This window comes from Salmo salar, chromosome 09, assembly GCF_965601325.2.
Source record: "Salmo salar chromosome 09, fSalSal1, whole genome shotgun sequence".
NCBI lineage: Eukaryota > Metazoa > Chordata > Actinopteri > Salmoniformes > Salmonidae > Salmo > Salmo salar.
The window spans coordinates 26467014-26482034 of record NC_138299.1 but is presented as its reverse complement, the minus strand read 5'-3'; the positions used below and the strand labels follow the sequence as shown (position 1 = coordinate 26482034).

The following is a 15021-nucleotide window of genomic DNA, read 5'->3' as shown; positions in this document are numbered from 1 at the left end:
CTTCTTGACGCAATGCCCGCTTAACCCGGAAGCCAGACACACAAATGTTTCGGAGGAAACACCGTACATCTGGCGACGTCTCAGCATGCGTTGCGCCCAGCCTGCCACAGGAGTCGCTAGTGCGCGATGGGACAAGAACATCCCTGCCGGCCAAACCCTCCCCTAACCCGGACGACGCTGGGCCAATTGTGCGCCGCCTCATGGGTCTCCCGGTCGCGGCCGGCTGCTACAGTGCCTGGACTCGAACCAGGATCTCTAATGGCACTGCGCCACTCGGGAGGCATTAAGCAGTCTTATGGCTTGGGGTAGCTGTTCAGGGTCTTGTTGGTTCCAGACTTGGTGCATCGGTACCGCTTACCGTGCGGTAGCAGAGAGAATTGTCTATGACTTGGGTGGCTGGAGACTTTGACAATTTTTAGGGCCTTCCTCTGACACCGCCTGGTATAAGAGGTTCTGGATGGCAGGGAGCTTGGCCACAGTGATGTAATGGGCCTTCTGCGCTACCCTCTGTAGCGCCTTTCTGGTCGGATGCCACGCAGTTGACATACCAAGCGATGATGCAGCCAGTTTGCCACATTGCCAGGTCTCTGAACTCCTCCCTATAGGATGTCTCATCGTCGTCGGTGATTAGGCCTATCACCGTCGTGTCGGCTGCAAACTTAATGATGGTGTTTGAGTTGTGTGCGGCCACTCAGTTGTGGGTGAACAGGGAGTAGAGATCTTCACTGGTCCAAAAAGTTGGACCCGTTCCAAAATGGACTTGGAGCGTTCCCACCCGATATGCATAGCTTATTTTTTTAAATACAGAGACCCGTTCCAAACTGACCCGAGGACAACTAGACCCGTTCCGTATAGACCTGGTTGGATCCAGATCCAGAGTGAGGGAAGCAGCAGAACATTTATTTTTTAAGCTACTTCCTTAACCGGAGCTGATAAAGCATGAGAGGAGGGAGACTGAGGTGCCACTCTAGCATTCGGGGGAGGGGCTGTACTGTGAGCGAGTGACACAGGGAGCAGGGAGGAGAGAGGGAGAGACAGAGACAGTAACCAACCAAGCCAACTCGCGCTACAGTAGACTAATAGCTGCCATAGCTAGGTTATCATAAAATATGATTACATAGTACCTGTCTTGACTGCATCAAACCGGGACAAGCTAGTTAAGCTAGTTAAAGTTACCTAGCTAGACTAATTAAGGCTGCAGTGCATGCGCTTTCTCATCGTACAGTTACAAATAACAACAAATCCAATCAGAATATTAAGTAGCAGCCTACCTGTTGTGGTTCTTGGTCATTGTAGCCCATCCTTCTCCTTTAACTTTTAATCCAGTCATTTCAATTCCATCTTCCATTGATTAGATATCTCCTAACTTTTGCCACACACGGAGGCTATAGCCTGTAGCCTATTGCCGCTTTGATGACTTATGATTGACCAACAACAACAACAAACTACACACGCCACGCTCCACTCTAGTGAAAAGCAAGAGCAGCAGCATAAATGCTAAAATGTATCTCTCTCTCTTTTGCAGCAGTTGCATTTGGGTCTATACAGGCGCTTCCAGACAAGTCAGTTAAAATTACACATACCTGTGACCCGTGACAATTATATCTGATCCGACCCAAACCTGTGACATTTTTATGGATTATGGATCCGGACCCGCTCAGGTCCCGGATCGGGTCTCGGTATTCGGGTACAGGTAGGACTGTGAAGACCTCTAACAAGGAGTATAGGATGGGACTAAGCACACACTCCTGAGGGGCTCTAGTGTTGAGAGTCAGCGTGGCGAATGTGTTGTTGCCTATCCCTCAACACCTGGTGGCATCCTGTTAGGAAGTCCAGTATCCAGTTGCAGAAGGGAAGTGTTCAGTTCCAGGGTCCTTAGTTTAGTGATGAGATTGGAGGGCACTATGGTGTTGAACGCTGAGCTGTAGTCAATGAACAGCATGCTCACGTAGGTGTTCCTTTTGTCCAAGTGGGAAAGGGCATCTGTGGATCTGTTGGGGGAGATGTAATGGTGTGGGGGTGCTTTTCTGGTGACACTGTCAGTGATTTATTTAGAATTCAAGGCACACTTAACCAGCATGGCTACAACAGCATTCTGAAGCAATACGCCATCCCATTTGGTTTGCACTTAGTGGGACTATCATTTGTTTTTCAACAGCACAATGACCCAACACACCTCCAGGCTGTGTAAGGGTTATTTGACCAAGAAGGAGAGTGATGGAGTGCTGCGTCAGATGACCTGGCCTGCAAAATCACCCGACCTCAAACCAAATTAGATGGTTTGGGATATGTTGGACAGCAGAGTGAAGGAAAAGCAGCCAACAAGTGTAGGAACTCCTTCAAGACTGCATTCCAGGTGAAGCTGGTTGAGAGAATGCCAAGAGTGTGCAAAGCTGTCATCAAGGCAAAGGGTGGCAACTTTGAAAAATCTCAAATATTAAATATAATTTGATTTGTTTAACACTTTTTTTTGGTTACTACATGATTCCATATTTGTTATTTCATAGTTTTGATGTCTTCACCATTATTCTACAATGTAGAAAATAGTAAAACTAAAGAAAAACTCAAACTTTTGACTGGTACTGTATATACAGTTGAAGTCGGAAGTTTACATACATTGAGGGAAAAAAGTATTTGATCCCCTGCTGATTTGATACGTTTGCCCAGTGACAAAGAAATGATCAGTCTATAATTTTAATGGTAGGTTTATTTGAACAGTGAGAGAGAGAATAACAACAACAAAAATCCAGAAAAACATGTCAAAAATGTTATAAATTGATTTGCATTTTAATGAGGGAAATACGTATTTGACCCCCTCTCAATCAGAAAGATTTCTGGCTCCCAGGTGTCTTTTATACTGGTAACGAGCTGAGATTAGGAGCACACTCTTAAAGGGAGTGCTCCTAATCTCAGTTTGTTACCTGTATAAAAGACACCTGTCCACAGAAGCAATCAATCAATCAGATTCTAAACTCTCCACCATGGCCAAGACCAAAGAGCTCTCCAAGGATGTCAGGGACAAGATTGTAGACCTACACAAGGCTGGAATGGGCTACAAGACCATCGCCAAGCAGCTTGGTGAGAAGGTGACAACAGTTGGTGCGATTATTCGCAAATGGAAGAAACACAAAAGAACTGTTAATCTCCCTCGGCCTGGGGCTCCATGCAAGATCTCACCTCGTGGAGTTGCAATGATCATGAGAATGGTGAGGAATCAGCCCTAACTACACGGGAGGATCTTGTCAATGATCTCAAGGCAGCTGGGACCATAGTCACCAAGAAAACAATTGGTAACACACTACGCCGTGAAGGACTGAAATCCTGCAGCGCCCGCAAGGTCCCCCTGCTCAAGAAAGCACATATACATCCCCGTCTGAAGTTTGCCAATGAACATCTGAATGATTCAGAGGACAACTGGTGAAAGTGTTGTGGTCAGATGAGACCAAAATGGAGCTCTTTGGCATCAACTCAACTCGCCGTGTTTGGAGGAGGAGGAATGCTGCCTATGACCCCAAGAACACCATCCCCATGTCAAACATGGAGGTGGAAACATTATGCTTTGGGGGTGTTTTTCTGCTAAGGGGACAGGACAACTTCACCGCATCAATGGGACAATGGACGGGGCCATGTACCGTCAAATCTTGGGTGAGAACCTCCTTCCCTTAGCCAGGGCATTGAAAATGGGTTGTGGATGGGTATTCCAGCATGACAATGACCCAAAACACACGGCCAAGGCAACAAAGGAGTGGCTCAAGAAGAAGGACATTAAGGTCCTGGAGTGGCCTAGCCAGTCTCCAGACCTTAATCCCATAGAAAATCTGTTGAGGGAGCTGAAGGTTCGAGTTGCCAAACGTCAGCCTCGAAACCTTAATGACTTGGAGAAGATCTGCAAAGAGGAGTGGGACAAAATCCCTCCTGAGATGTGTGCAAACCTGGTGGACAACTACAAGAAACATCTGACCTCTGTAATTGCCAACAAGGGGTTTGCCACCAAGTACTAAGTCATGTTTTGCAGAGGGGTCAAATACTTATTTCCCTCATTAAAATGCAAATAATTTTATAACATTTTTGACATGCGTTTTTCTGGATTTTTTTGTTGTTATTCTGTCTCTCACTGTTCAAATAAACCTACCATTAAAATTATAGACTGATCATTTCTTTGTCAGTGGGCAAACGTACAAAATCAGCAGGGGATCAAATACTTTTTCCCCTCACTGTATACCTTAGCCAAATACATTTAAACTTAGTTTTTCACAATTCCTGACAGTTATTCCTAGTAAAAATTCCCTGTCTTAGGTCAGTTAGGATCATCACTTTATTTTAAGAATGTGAAATGTCAGAATGGTAGTAGAGAGAATCATTTATTTCAGCTTTTATTTCTTTCATCACATTCCCAGTGGGTCAGAAGTTTACATACACTCAATTAGTATTTGGTAGCATTGCCTTTAAATTGTTTTACTTGGGTCAATGGTTTCAGGTAGCCTTCCACAAGCTTCCCTCAATAAGTTGGGTGAATTTTGTCCCATTCCTCCTGACAGAGCTGGTGTAACTGAGTCAGGTTTGTAGGCCTCCTTGCCCTCACACGCTTTTTCAGTTCTGACCACAAAGTTTCTATAGGATTGAGGTCAGGGCTTTGTGATGGCCACTCCAATACCTTGACTTTGTTGTCCTTAAGCCATTTTGCCACAACTTTGGAAGTATGCTTGGAGTCATTGTCCATTTGGAAGACCCATTTGCGACCAAACTTTAACTTCCTGAATGATGTCTTGAAATGTTGCTTCAATATATCCACATAATTTTCCTACCTCATGATGCCATCTATTTTGTGAAATGTACCAGCCCCTCCTGCAGCAAAGCACTCCCACAGCATGATGCTGCCACCCCCGTGCTTCACAGTTGGGATGGTTTTCTTCGGCTTGCAAGCGTCCCCCTTTTTCCTCCAAACATAACGATGGTCATTATGGCCAAACACTTCTATTTTTGTTTCATCAGACCACAGGACATTTCTCCACAAAGTACGATCTTTGTCCCCATGTGCATTTGCAAACCGTAGTCTGGCTTTTTTATGGTGGTTTTGGAGCAGTGGCTTCTTCCTTGCTGAGTGGCCTTTCAGGTTATGTCGATATAGGACTCATTTTACTGTGAATATAGATACTTTTGTACCTTTTCCTCCGGCATCTTCACAAGGTCCTTTGCTGTTGTTCTGGGATTGATTTGCACCAAAGTGCGTTCATCTCAAGGAGACTGAACGCGTCTCCTTCCTGAGCGGTATGACGGCTGCGTGGTCCCATGGTGTTTATACTTGCGTACTATTGTTTGTACAGATGAACGTGGTACCTTCAGACGTTTGGAAATTCCTCCCAAGGATGAACCAGACTTGTGGAGGTCTACAATTCTTTTCTGAGGTCTTGGCAGATTTCTTTTGATTTTCTCATGATGTCAATCAAAGAGGCACTGAGTTTCAAGGTAGGCCTTGAAAAACATCCACAGGTACACCTCCAATTGACTCAAATAATGTCAATTAGCCTATCAGAAGCTTCTAAAGCCATGACATCATTTTCTGGAATTTTCCAAGCTGTTTAAAGGCACAGTCAACTTAGTGTATGTAAACTTCTGACCCACTGGAATTGTGATACAGTGAATTTTAAGTGAAATAATCTGTCTGTAAACAATTGTTGGAAAAATGACTTGTGTCATGCAGAAAGTCGATGTCCTAACCGACTTGCCAAAACTATAGTTTGTTAACAAGAAATTTGTGGAGTGTTTGAAAAACGAGTTTTAATGACTCCAACCTAAGTGTATGTAAACTTCCGACTTCAACTGTATATATATATAATACGTGTCACATATCAGTTTGCAAACAATGTAAAAAAATATATATTTTTGTTAATAAAGCTGCATACAAACATGGTCTCTTGTTTGCTTTCTTGAGTAAGTCAGCTCCAAAATGCAGGTGTTTCAGCCTAGCTCAGTGCTTTTTGTGGTAGTGGGGCAGCCAGCGGAAAATACAGACCATAGGGCGTTGGTAATGTTCTCTAGTTGTGCAGTGATTGGCTCAGCGTTCTGTCACTCATGGGGACATTACTTCACCACAAAAGTTACGGGGAGAGCTCGAAAATTCAAGCTCCTTGGGTGCTGCCATAGGATTACATTAGAAGTGCTCATCCAAGAAGGCTCAAGGTCATTGGGCACAGATAAAATTACGTCAAATCACGTTTTTCTATCATAGCTTTGATTGGACTGATCATGTCAACATCATACTTTCAAAATCTTACCTAGCAAGCTCGACAAGCAGTCATCATCATGAATCAAGTCGACAATCTACTGGCAAATCCTTTTCAATCCTTGTCATATGAAGATAAATTATAGATAATACGTATCGGTGCTCATTGGCCATTGGACATTAACATTACACAACAAGTTGGAAATAGCAAATTCAGCAATGACTGATTTGGAAGGAATCAATGGCTAACTACAAGCGTTGCAAAGCAATCACTATCTTGCTATTCAGTGGAGTGGGTGTGTGGGCCAAGTCTGGGTTTAAGGGTCTCTTTTCCAAGCTTAAAAGGATAAACATTCAACACAATGGACCAGAAAAGGTTGAATTCATTGGCCATGCTGTCAATCCAGCATGACTTCTGCCTCATTCAAAACAACTGGAAACTCAGAACTGAGAAATGTTAGACTTCAGTGAGTTCAAGACAACTGGGAACTCTGAAAAAAACGAGCGCCGACTGGGAAAATGCGTTTTGAACAGTCATCCAACTCGACTCGGAATTCCAAGTCAGGAACTTGGGCCTCTTTCTAGAGCTCTGGCCTGATGATCACTGATGTCATGATTCAACCTTGTTTTTTTCCGAGTTTACAGTTGTCTTGAAAGCACCATAAATACAGAAAGCCAGACTTTGATGACAAAGTTTGATGACAAAATTTGCCCACAAGAAGGACTGCCGCCCACCTTCCTGTTCAAGTGAGCACAGCACAACAATATGAGTCCAAAAATGTATTGTATGCTGCTGCATAAATTATGTAATATGCCAGGGAGGTTTGTATACTGTAGCCTAGAAAGTAATACTAAGTGTCTGTTATGTTGTGTAGTACGCTGTTAGTAGCCCATGTGCCTCACCCTAATAATTTGGTCCCTTTTCCCCTCATAACTTAGCCTACTGTTCTGACTTGGTTGTGCAGATGTAGCCTATAGCCAGTTCTAGAGAAATGTAATCCTTGACTATTGTAAGAGCTTTCGTTGTCTGCTTATATGCCCCTTTTACTTATCCTACGGTTCTGACTTGGTGTACATAGAGAATACTGTAAGAACGGCCCATGTTCTGAATTCTGTCACTGCACATTTCAAAGTGCTGAACAAATAGTTATAAACGCAGCAAAAAAAGAAACGTCCTCTCACTGTCAACTGCGTTTATTTTCAGCAAACTTAACATGTGTAAATATTTGTATGAACATAAGATTCAACAACTGAGACATAAACTGAACAAGTTCCACAGACATGGGACTAACAAATGTAATAATGTGTCCCTGAACAAAGGGGGGGGGGGGGGTCAAAATCAAAAGCAACAGTCAGTATCTGGTGTGGCCACCAGCTGCATTAAGTACTGCAGTGCATCTCCTCCTCATGGACTGCACCATATTTGCCAGTTCTTGCTGTGAGATGTTACCCCACTCTTCCACCAAGGCACCTGCAAGTTCCCGGACATTTCTGGGGGGAATGGCCCTAGCCCTCACCCTCCGATCCAACAGGTCCCAGACGTGCTCAATGGGATTGAGATCCGGGCTCTTCGCTAGCCATGGTAGAACACTGGCATTCCTGTCTTGCAGGAAATCACGCACAGAACGAGCAGTATGGCTGGTGGTGTCACGTTTGTCGCCGTAGAGAGAAAGGGACCAATGCGCAGCGGGTTTCGTGCTCAGCATATTTATTTATAAAATAATGTGAACACCACGGAAGAAAACAATAAACAAACTAACGACATGAAACAGTGAAAGCAGGCTCAACAAAAAGCAGTGCTCTCAAACAACTACCCACGAAAACAAAGACAAACACACCCTACTATATAGGACTCCCAATCAAAGGCAACTCAACACACCTGCCTTCAATTGAGAGTCCAACCCCAATCAACTAGACATAGAAACACAGACATAGACCAGTGACAAACCCATAATACATACATCAACTAACCTCTGCCACGTCCTGACCAAACTACAATAACCAAATATACTCTATACTGGTCAGGACGTGACAGTACCCCCCCCCCCCCCAAAGGTGCAGACCCCGGAATGCACCTACACAAAACACAGAAAAACCCCAAAACAACCAGAAAAATACCCTAAACAAAAAAGGGAGGGAAGGGAGGGTGGCTGCCGTCAACGACGGCACAGTGCTACACCCCCCCTCCCCAACCCACCTATATGGGAGGCAGCTCAGGTGCGGGACGTGGACTCCGCTCCATCCCTGACATAGTCCACTTAAGTGGCACCCCTGACCTCGCCCGACTGGCGGGCAATTCTTGCCGCGACTGGTTGGCGGGTGTCTCTGGCTGCGCCCGGCTGGCGGGCGACCCTTGCTGCGCCCGGCTGACGGATGACCCTGGCTGCGCCCGGCTGGCGGGTGTCCCTGGCTGCGCCCGGCTGGCCGACGACCCTTGCTGCGCCTGACTGGTGGATGACCCTGGCTGCGCCCGGCTGGCGGACGGCGATGACAGATCCGGACAGGCAGGCCACTCTGGCAGATCCGGAACGGCGGGCCACTCTGGCAGATCCGGACAGGCGGGCCAATAGGGCAGATCCGGACAGGCGGGCCACTCTGGCAGATCCGGACAGGCGGGCCACTCTGGCAGATCCGGACAGGCGGGCCACTCTGGCAGATCCGGACAGGCGGGGCACTCTGGCAGATCCGGACAGGCGGGCCGCTCTGGCAGATCCGGACAGACGGGCCGCTCTGGCAGATCCGGACAGACGGGCCGCTCTGGCAGCTCCGGGCAGACGGGCCGCTCTGGCAGCTCCGGGCAGACGGGCCGCTCTGGCAGCTCCGGGCAGACGGGCCGCTCTGGCAGCTCCGGGCAGACGGGCCGCTCTGGCAGCTCCGGGCAGACTGGCCGATCTGGCAGCTCCTGACAGGCGGGCGGCTCTGGCAGCTCCTGAATAGCGGGCGGCTCTGGCAGCTCCTGACTGGCGGGCGGCTCTGGCAGCTCCTGACTGGCGGGCGGCTCTGGCAGCTCCTGACTGGCGGGCGGCTCTGGCAGCTCCTGACTGGCGGGCGGCTCTGGCAGCTCCTGATGGCGGGCTGCTCTGGCGGCTCTGGATTGGCGAGAACCCACTGGAGGCCTAGTCCTGGGAGGTGGCATAGGACTGACCAGGATGGGGAGACCCACTGGAGGCCTGGTCCGTGGAGCAGGCACAGGACAGACCAGGATGGGGAGACCCACTGGAGGCCTGGTCCGAGGAGGAGGCACAGGCTTAACCAAGATGGGGAAACCCACTGGAGGACTGGTCCGAGGAGGAGGCACGGGCTTGACCAGGATGGGAAGACATGCAGGAGGCCTGGTTCTGGGCGTAGGCACAGGACGTGCAGGGCTGGGAAGACATGCAGGAGGCCTGTTTCTGGGCACAAGCCCTCAGTCCAGCCTCTCTCAGCCTATTGCGGACAGTCTGAGCACTGATGGAGGGATTGTGCGTTCTTGGTGTAACTCGGGCAGTTGTTGTTGCCATCCTGTACCTGTCCCGCAGGTGTGATGTTCGGATGTACCGATCCTGTGCAGGTGTTGTTACACGTGGTCTGCCACTGCGAGGACGATCAGCTGTCCGCCCTGTCTCCTTGTAGCGCTGTCTTAGGCGTCTCACAGTACGGACATTGCAATTTATTGCCCTGGTCACATCTGCAGTCCTCATGCCTCCTTGCAGCATTCCTAAGGCACGTTCATGCAGATGCGCAGGGACCCTGGGCATCTTTCTTTTGGTGTTTTTAAGAGTCAGTAGAAAGGCCTCTTTAGTGTCCTAAGTTTTCCTAACTGTGACCTGAATTGCCTACCGTCTGTAAGCTGTTACTGTCTTAACGACCATTCCACACGTGCAATGTCATTAATCTCTATCCAAAACAAAGGATCTCTGCTGTAACGTGACATTTTCTAAGGCTCCCATAGGCTCTCAGAAGGCGCCAGAACGTTGAATGATGACTTTGCAGCCCATGGCTGAAAAACAGTAGCGCATTTGGTAAGTGGTCGATCTGAGAACAATGAGACGGGTGCGCGCGTGCACGTGAAGAGTCCATTGTAGATTATCAGTCTTTGAACGAAAACAACGACTCCCGGTCGGAATATTATCGCTATTTTACGAGAAAAATCGCATAAAAATTGATTTTAAACAGCGTTTGACATGCTTCGAAGTACGGTAATGGAATATTTTGACATTTTTTGTCACGATACGCATCCGCGCGTCACCCTTCGTTACCCTTCGGATAGTGTCTTGAACGCACGAACAAAACGCCGCTATTTGGATATAACTATGGATTATTTGGAACCAAATCAACATTTGTTGTTGTAGTAGAAGTCCTGGGAGTGCATTCTGACGAAGAACAGCAAAGGTAATCCAATTTTTCTTATAGTAAATCTGAGTTTGGTGAGTACCAAACTTGGTGGGTGTCAAAATAGCTAGCCCGTGATGGCGAGCTATCTACTCAGAATATTGCAAAATGTGCTTTCACCGAAAAGCTATTTTAAAATCGGACACCGCGATTGCATAAAGGAGTTCTGTATCTATAATTCTTAAAATAATTGTTATGTTTTTTGTGAACGTTTATCGTGAGTAATTTAGTAAATTCACCGGAAGTGTTCGGTGGGAATGCTAGTTCTGAACGTCACATGCTAATGTAAAAAGCTGTTTTTTTATATAAATATGAACTTGATTGAACAAAACATGCATGTATTGTATAACATAATGTCCTAGGAGTGTCATCTGATGAAGATCATCAAAGGTTAGTGCTGCATTTAGCTGTGGTTTTGTTTTTTGTGACATTATATGCTAGCTTGAAAAATGGGTGTCTGATTATTTCTGGCTGGGTACTCTCCTGACATAATCTAATGTTTTGCTTTCGTTGTAAAGCCTTTTTGAAATCGGACAGTGTGGTTAGATAAAGGAGAGTCTTGTCTTTAAAATGCTGTAAAATAGTCATATGTTTGAAAAATTGAAGTTTTCGGATTTTCGAGGAGTTTGTATTTCGCGCCACGCCCATCATTGGATATTGGAGCAGGTGTTCCGCTAGCGGAACGTCTAGATGTAAGAGAGTTAAGCAAGTCAGCCATATCAGCAATGTTTTTTAAACGGCAGTAAATGAGTCTGAATGAACTGTTTTGCTGCCAGACAAGGCTCCGCTGATAGCCAGGTGTAGCAGTGGTAAGGATTCACTCCATGGTGCTGAAAAGAAAGCTCTGCTGTTGGGACAGCTCTATGTAGGCCCTAACAGTTTGTGGGTACCTTTTGTCACTGTTATAGTTCAAGTAATGTATTGTTTGGTGTTGTGTAGTGGCTTTACTGGCATGCGTTAATATTTGTTCGATTATTTTGCCCCACCAAGATGTACATGTTAAAATCGCAACTGTCCAAGTGTACACTCTTGGGTAATAATTTTGGCAGAATAATCAATTATTCTCTTGTCTCTATCCTACCTGTGGTCTCTCAGTAGGCAATGGTGTCAGACGAGTCACCCGACTGCGCAAGTGCGCATACTCCAGTACTCGCGTGCTGAGGAAACTTCATTCGGAACATCACTGTGTATAAGGACACTTGTCTCTCGGATTTCTCTCTCTCGAAAAAAAGACATTCTGAAAAAAACATCTTCCTCAACTCCGCTTTGAAGGACGTAAACGCTCCAAACAGGTAGACATTCATGATTAAGGTGCACACAGTTAGAGTTAGTAGCCTATAAACAGTTTGTGTTTATCAACAAATGGCTTAGGACAAACACAAATATCCTATAATAATAGAGAATAGAGTGTTCAAATGTAGTGTTTTACAGTTTAGCACTGATAGATCACTGAGTCTATTGGGTCTGCATTTCGGACAGAGCTGGACAATTGCAACTACATTGTGTCAAGGTATGACATGGGTGCGTCTTAATACTAAGAGCTGCCTCCTTTCCTATGCCATATTTCTTAGTCCTTACTAATATGAAAGGATTGGATATAGGTGAGTGCATTTTAGTAGTTAGTCCAGCTAAACAATATTGCTTGGCTCTGAAATAGGACAATAGTAAAGATTACACTTACTGTATTTGAACCTATGCCGACTTTGCTTTTGAATAGTTGGATGCACCTTGATGACATTCTTTCCATCTGCATCCATCTTATCACTCACACACCTTTCCTCCTAGTCACATCATGCTGTGGTATTTTATTTTAACTTGATGTCTGTTGGTGTCATGCCATCATTACAGTAGGTAGATGTGTTTGTATGGGGTAACACTACATACCAACTCTTAACCCACAGCAATGTGTACCAAAGCTTTCGCAATTACATTGAACCATGCTAATATGACTTCACAACTGCTATTGAATAAGAGAAGCCTTTCCCTTGGAGCGAAGACGGCTGAGGGGTCACGACACAAAGTGACCACAGGAATTCCATCTAGGGACAATATGTGCTTTGAGTAGGATTATAGGAGCAATTAGCTTGAAAATATACCATAGTAATACGACACAAGGAAGAAAAAACAAAACACATCCAGGTTTAAAGGACAGAATTCAGACTTTCATATCATCAGTAATTACTACATAGTACACACTTGAAAACAACCAAATCAGCTGTCTTTTTCCAAACTTTGCCAACTGCTATACTCAGAAAATCACACAGACTGTCATTCCCATTTCATACGCTGCTTACGTTCGCATCAACAACAAAAAAAAAGAAAAAAAAAAGAAGCCTTCTTCAGACAAGTTTCTGCTACACAGTCTTAATATTTTCTGAGTTTAGGTTGTTCTTGAAGTGCCAGGTTTCTGTATGCTTATTTGCATGTGAGACTGGAAGTACAGGACCCTGTAAAGTGACTATGATTTCTGTGTCAAAACACTTTCAACATTAGGGCTGTCTCGTTGGACCACAGAGGCTTGCTTGGCACTACTGTACTCTCTCATCAAAGTTGTCATCAAATAAGCAACAGCTGAGCGAGTGAGGGAAGCAAGAATGACCAAGAAGGGGGATTAAAAAAGCATCACAATTGACTTGAGTAGCTCTGAGTAGAATTGCGATTCAGATGTAGGATCTTCATTTGAGACAGTTTTCTTACAGCAGGAAAATAATCCTGCAGCAACAGGAAATGTGAATTATTATTTGGATTATAATAAATTGACATTTTTGTTGGGGTTTATACATTTTTCATAAGGGAAAATCAAGTCTGAAATTTCTAAGTGGAAATTACAAACTTCAGAAGCCTTTTTAAACCTCAAATACACTACAAGTGTATTGCAAGAATGTTCTCCTGCAACAGGGTGATCAAATTAAGATCCTACATCTGTATGAATGTATTATAGAAATAAACCACATCCGTTTCTTTGCATAAAAGGGTAATACAACAGCAGTATTGCCTTGGTCCCCTTGTTGTCCATAGGATGACTGAGGTGATGAACACACAGGAACCTGTGATAAAGGACTTCAGTGTAGCTGGAGCAGCATCAGGGGATCAGGGCATATCCTTTCAGGTGAGTCTACTGTTGCCTCAATCCATCCATCCATCCATCCATCCATCCATCCATCCATCCATCATCCATCCATCAACAGTCACTCAACCAAGAGATTAATTGACAGCCTACTAATTATGAATGTGCCTTTCATTTTGGATCTTTCTAGTAAAATGTTGTATGAGCTCTCATTGCAAAGATCTCAGATTTGAACTTCAAATCCCTATAAGAAAGAGTAAAACACCCTAATGAAGAGTCAATCGACCCTACTTCTTGTGTCCAGACTTTCCTAGATACCCATGAGCGGAATCCCAAGCTATCCAAGAGACTTCCCTCTATTGTGGTGGAGCCCTCTGATGGGGGCAATGTGGAAAGCGGGGAGCTCCGCTGGCCACCTATGGATCCCAACTCTGTAGAGGCCCCAGGCGGGATGCAGCCCCACAAACACACTCCTCTTCAGGCCACACAGGACCAGACCGCAGGTAGGATAACCTGGCATGATATTCTGATTACCTCAATGTAAAGTGTGTGTGTGTGTGTGTGTGTGTGTGTGTGTGTGGTGTGTGTGTGTGTGTGTGTGTGTGTGTGTGTGTGTGTGTGTGTGTGTGTGTGTGTGTGTGTGGGTGTGTGTGTGAGAGAGAGACTCTTTCCCTATCTGATTGTGACACCTCTCTCCATGTGTCTCCCAGATGAAGATCTGAATCTTGGGGTGCAGGACAGCAGTGAAGTGGTGTATGGGGCCGTAGTGGAGGAATCTAACTGAGAAGATCATCCATCCACCTCCACAGCTGCTCTCACTGTAAATGTGTCCAGAGTAAGAAAGATAGACAGGTGGGCAGGGGCACTGAGGAGAGTGGAGGAGGGCGTTGGAGGGTCATTACCCTCACACCCTGCGCACTGCAAGAAAACCAATGAGTTCATTCTGATGTTTCAGGCTGTACAGCGGTCTGTAAAGCTGTCTTAAATAGCTTGCTTGTGCAGTTTCATATACATGCAGACTAGATCACAGCTACGCAGCACTGAATAATTTTGTTGTCCTCTCATTGTAGATATTTTGATACCTAGTGTAAAAATGTGGAGTACTTTGTAAGAACTGAGGTGTTTTTGAACAGCAGTATTCAAAGTTGTGTCCAGCATGTACTCCAAGTAAAATGTAAGCTAGATAAAGTGGTGACAACTGTGGGTATTCCTGTCTAGTGAAAAACGATGATTCTGATTGTGTAAGTGAGTTCTTTCAACTTGTTCTACTATAAAAAGCAACAGCTAACATCCAGAGATAGTCCTAGTTGTTACAATCAATGGGAGTAAAAATACTGTGTATGTACCGCAACTGCATTTT

General features: G+C 45.4%; 1 protein-coding gene across 1 annotated transcript; it reads left to right on the top strand.

The window, feature by feature from the left end:
- The first annotated feature begins 11791 nt into the window (after positions 1-11791).
- LOC106611086 (protein LBH) lies at positions 11792-14778 on the top strand. Its single transcript, XM_014210950.3, has 4 exons — positions 11792-11886; positions 13613-13703; positions 13966-14164; positions 14372-14778. Exons 2-4 carry the CDS (start codon positions 13614-13616, stop codon positions 14443-14445), a joined length of 363 nt encoding a protein of 120 aa, XP_014066425.1. The 5' UTR covers positions 11792-11886; position 13613; the 3' UTR covers positions 14446-14778.
- Positions 14779-15021: the final 243 nt, after the last annotated feature.

Coding starts and splice junctions, on each gene's coding strand:
- LOC106611086 (XM_014210950.3), top strand. CDS start 13,614: ATGACTGAGGTGATGAACACACAGGAACCTGTGATAAAGGACTTCAGT. Junction 13,704..13,965: donor ATCAGGGCATATCCTTTCAG/GTGAGTCTACTG, acceptor TCTTGTGTCCAG/ACTTTCCTAGATACCCATGA. Junction 14,165..14,371: donor CACACAGGACCAGACCGCAG/GTAGGATAACCT, acceptor TGTGTCTCCCAG/ATGAAGATCTGAATCTTGGG.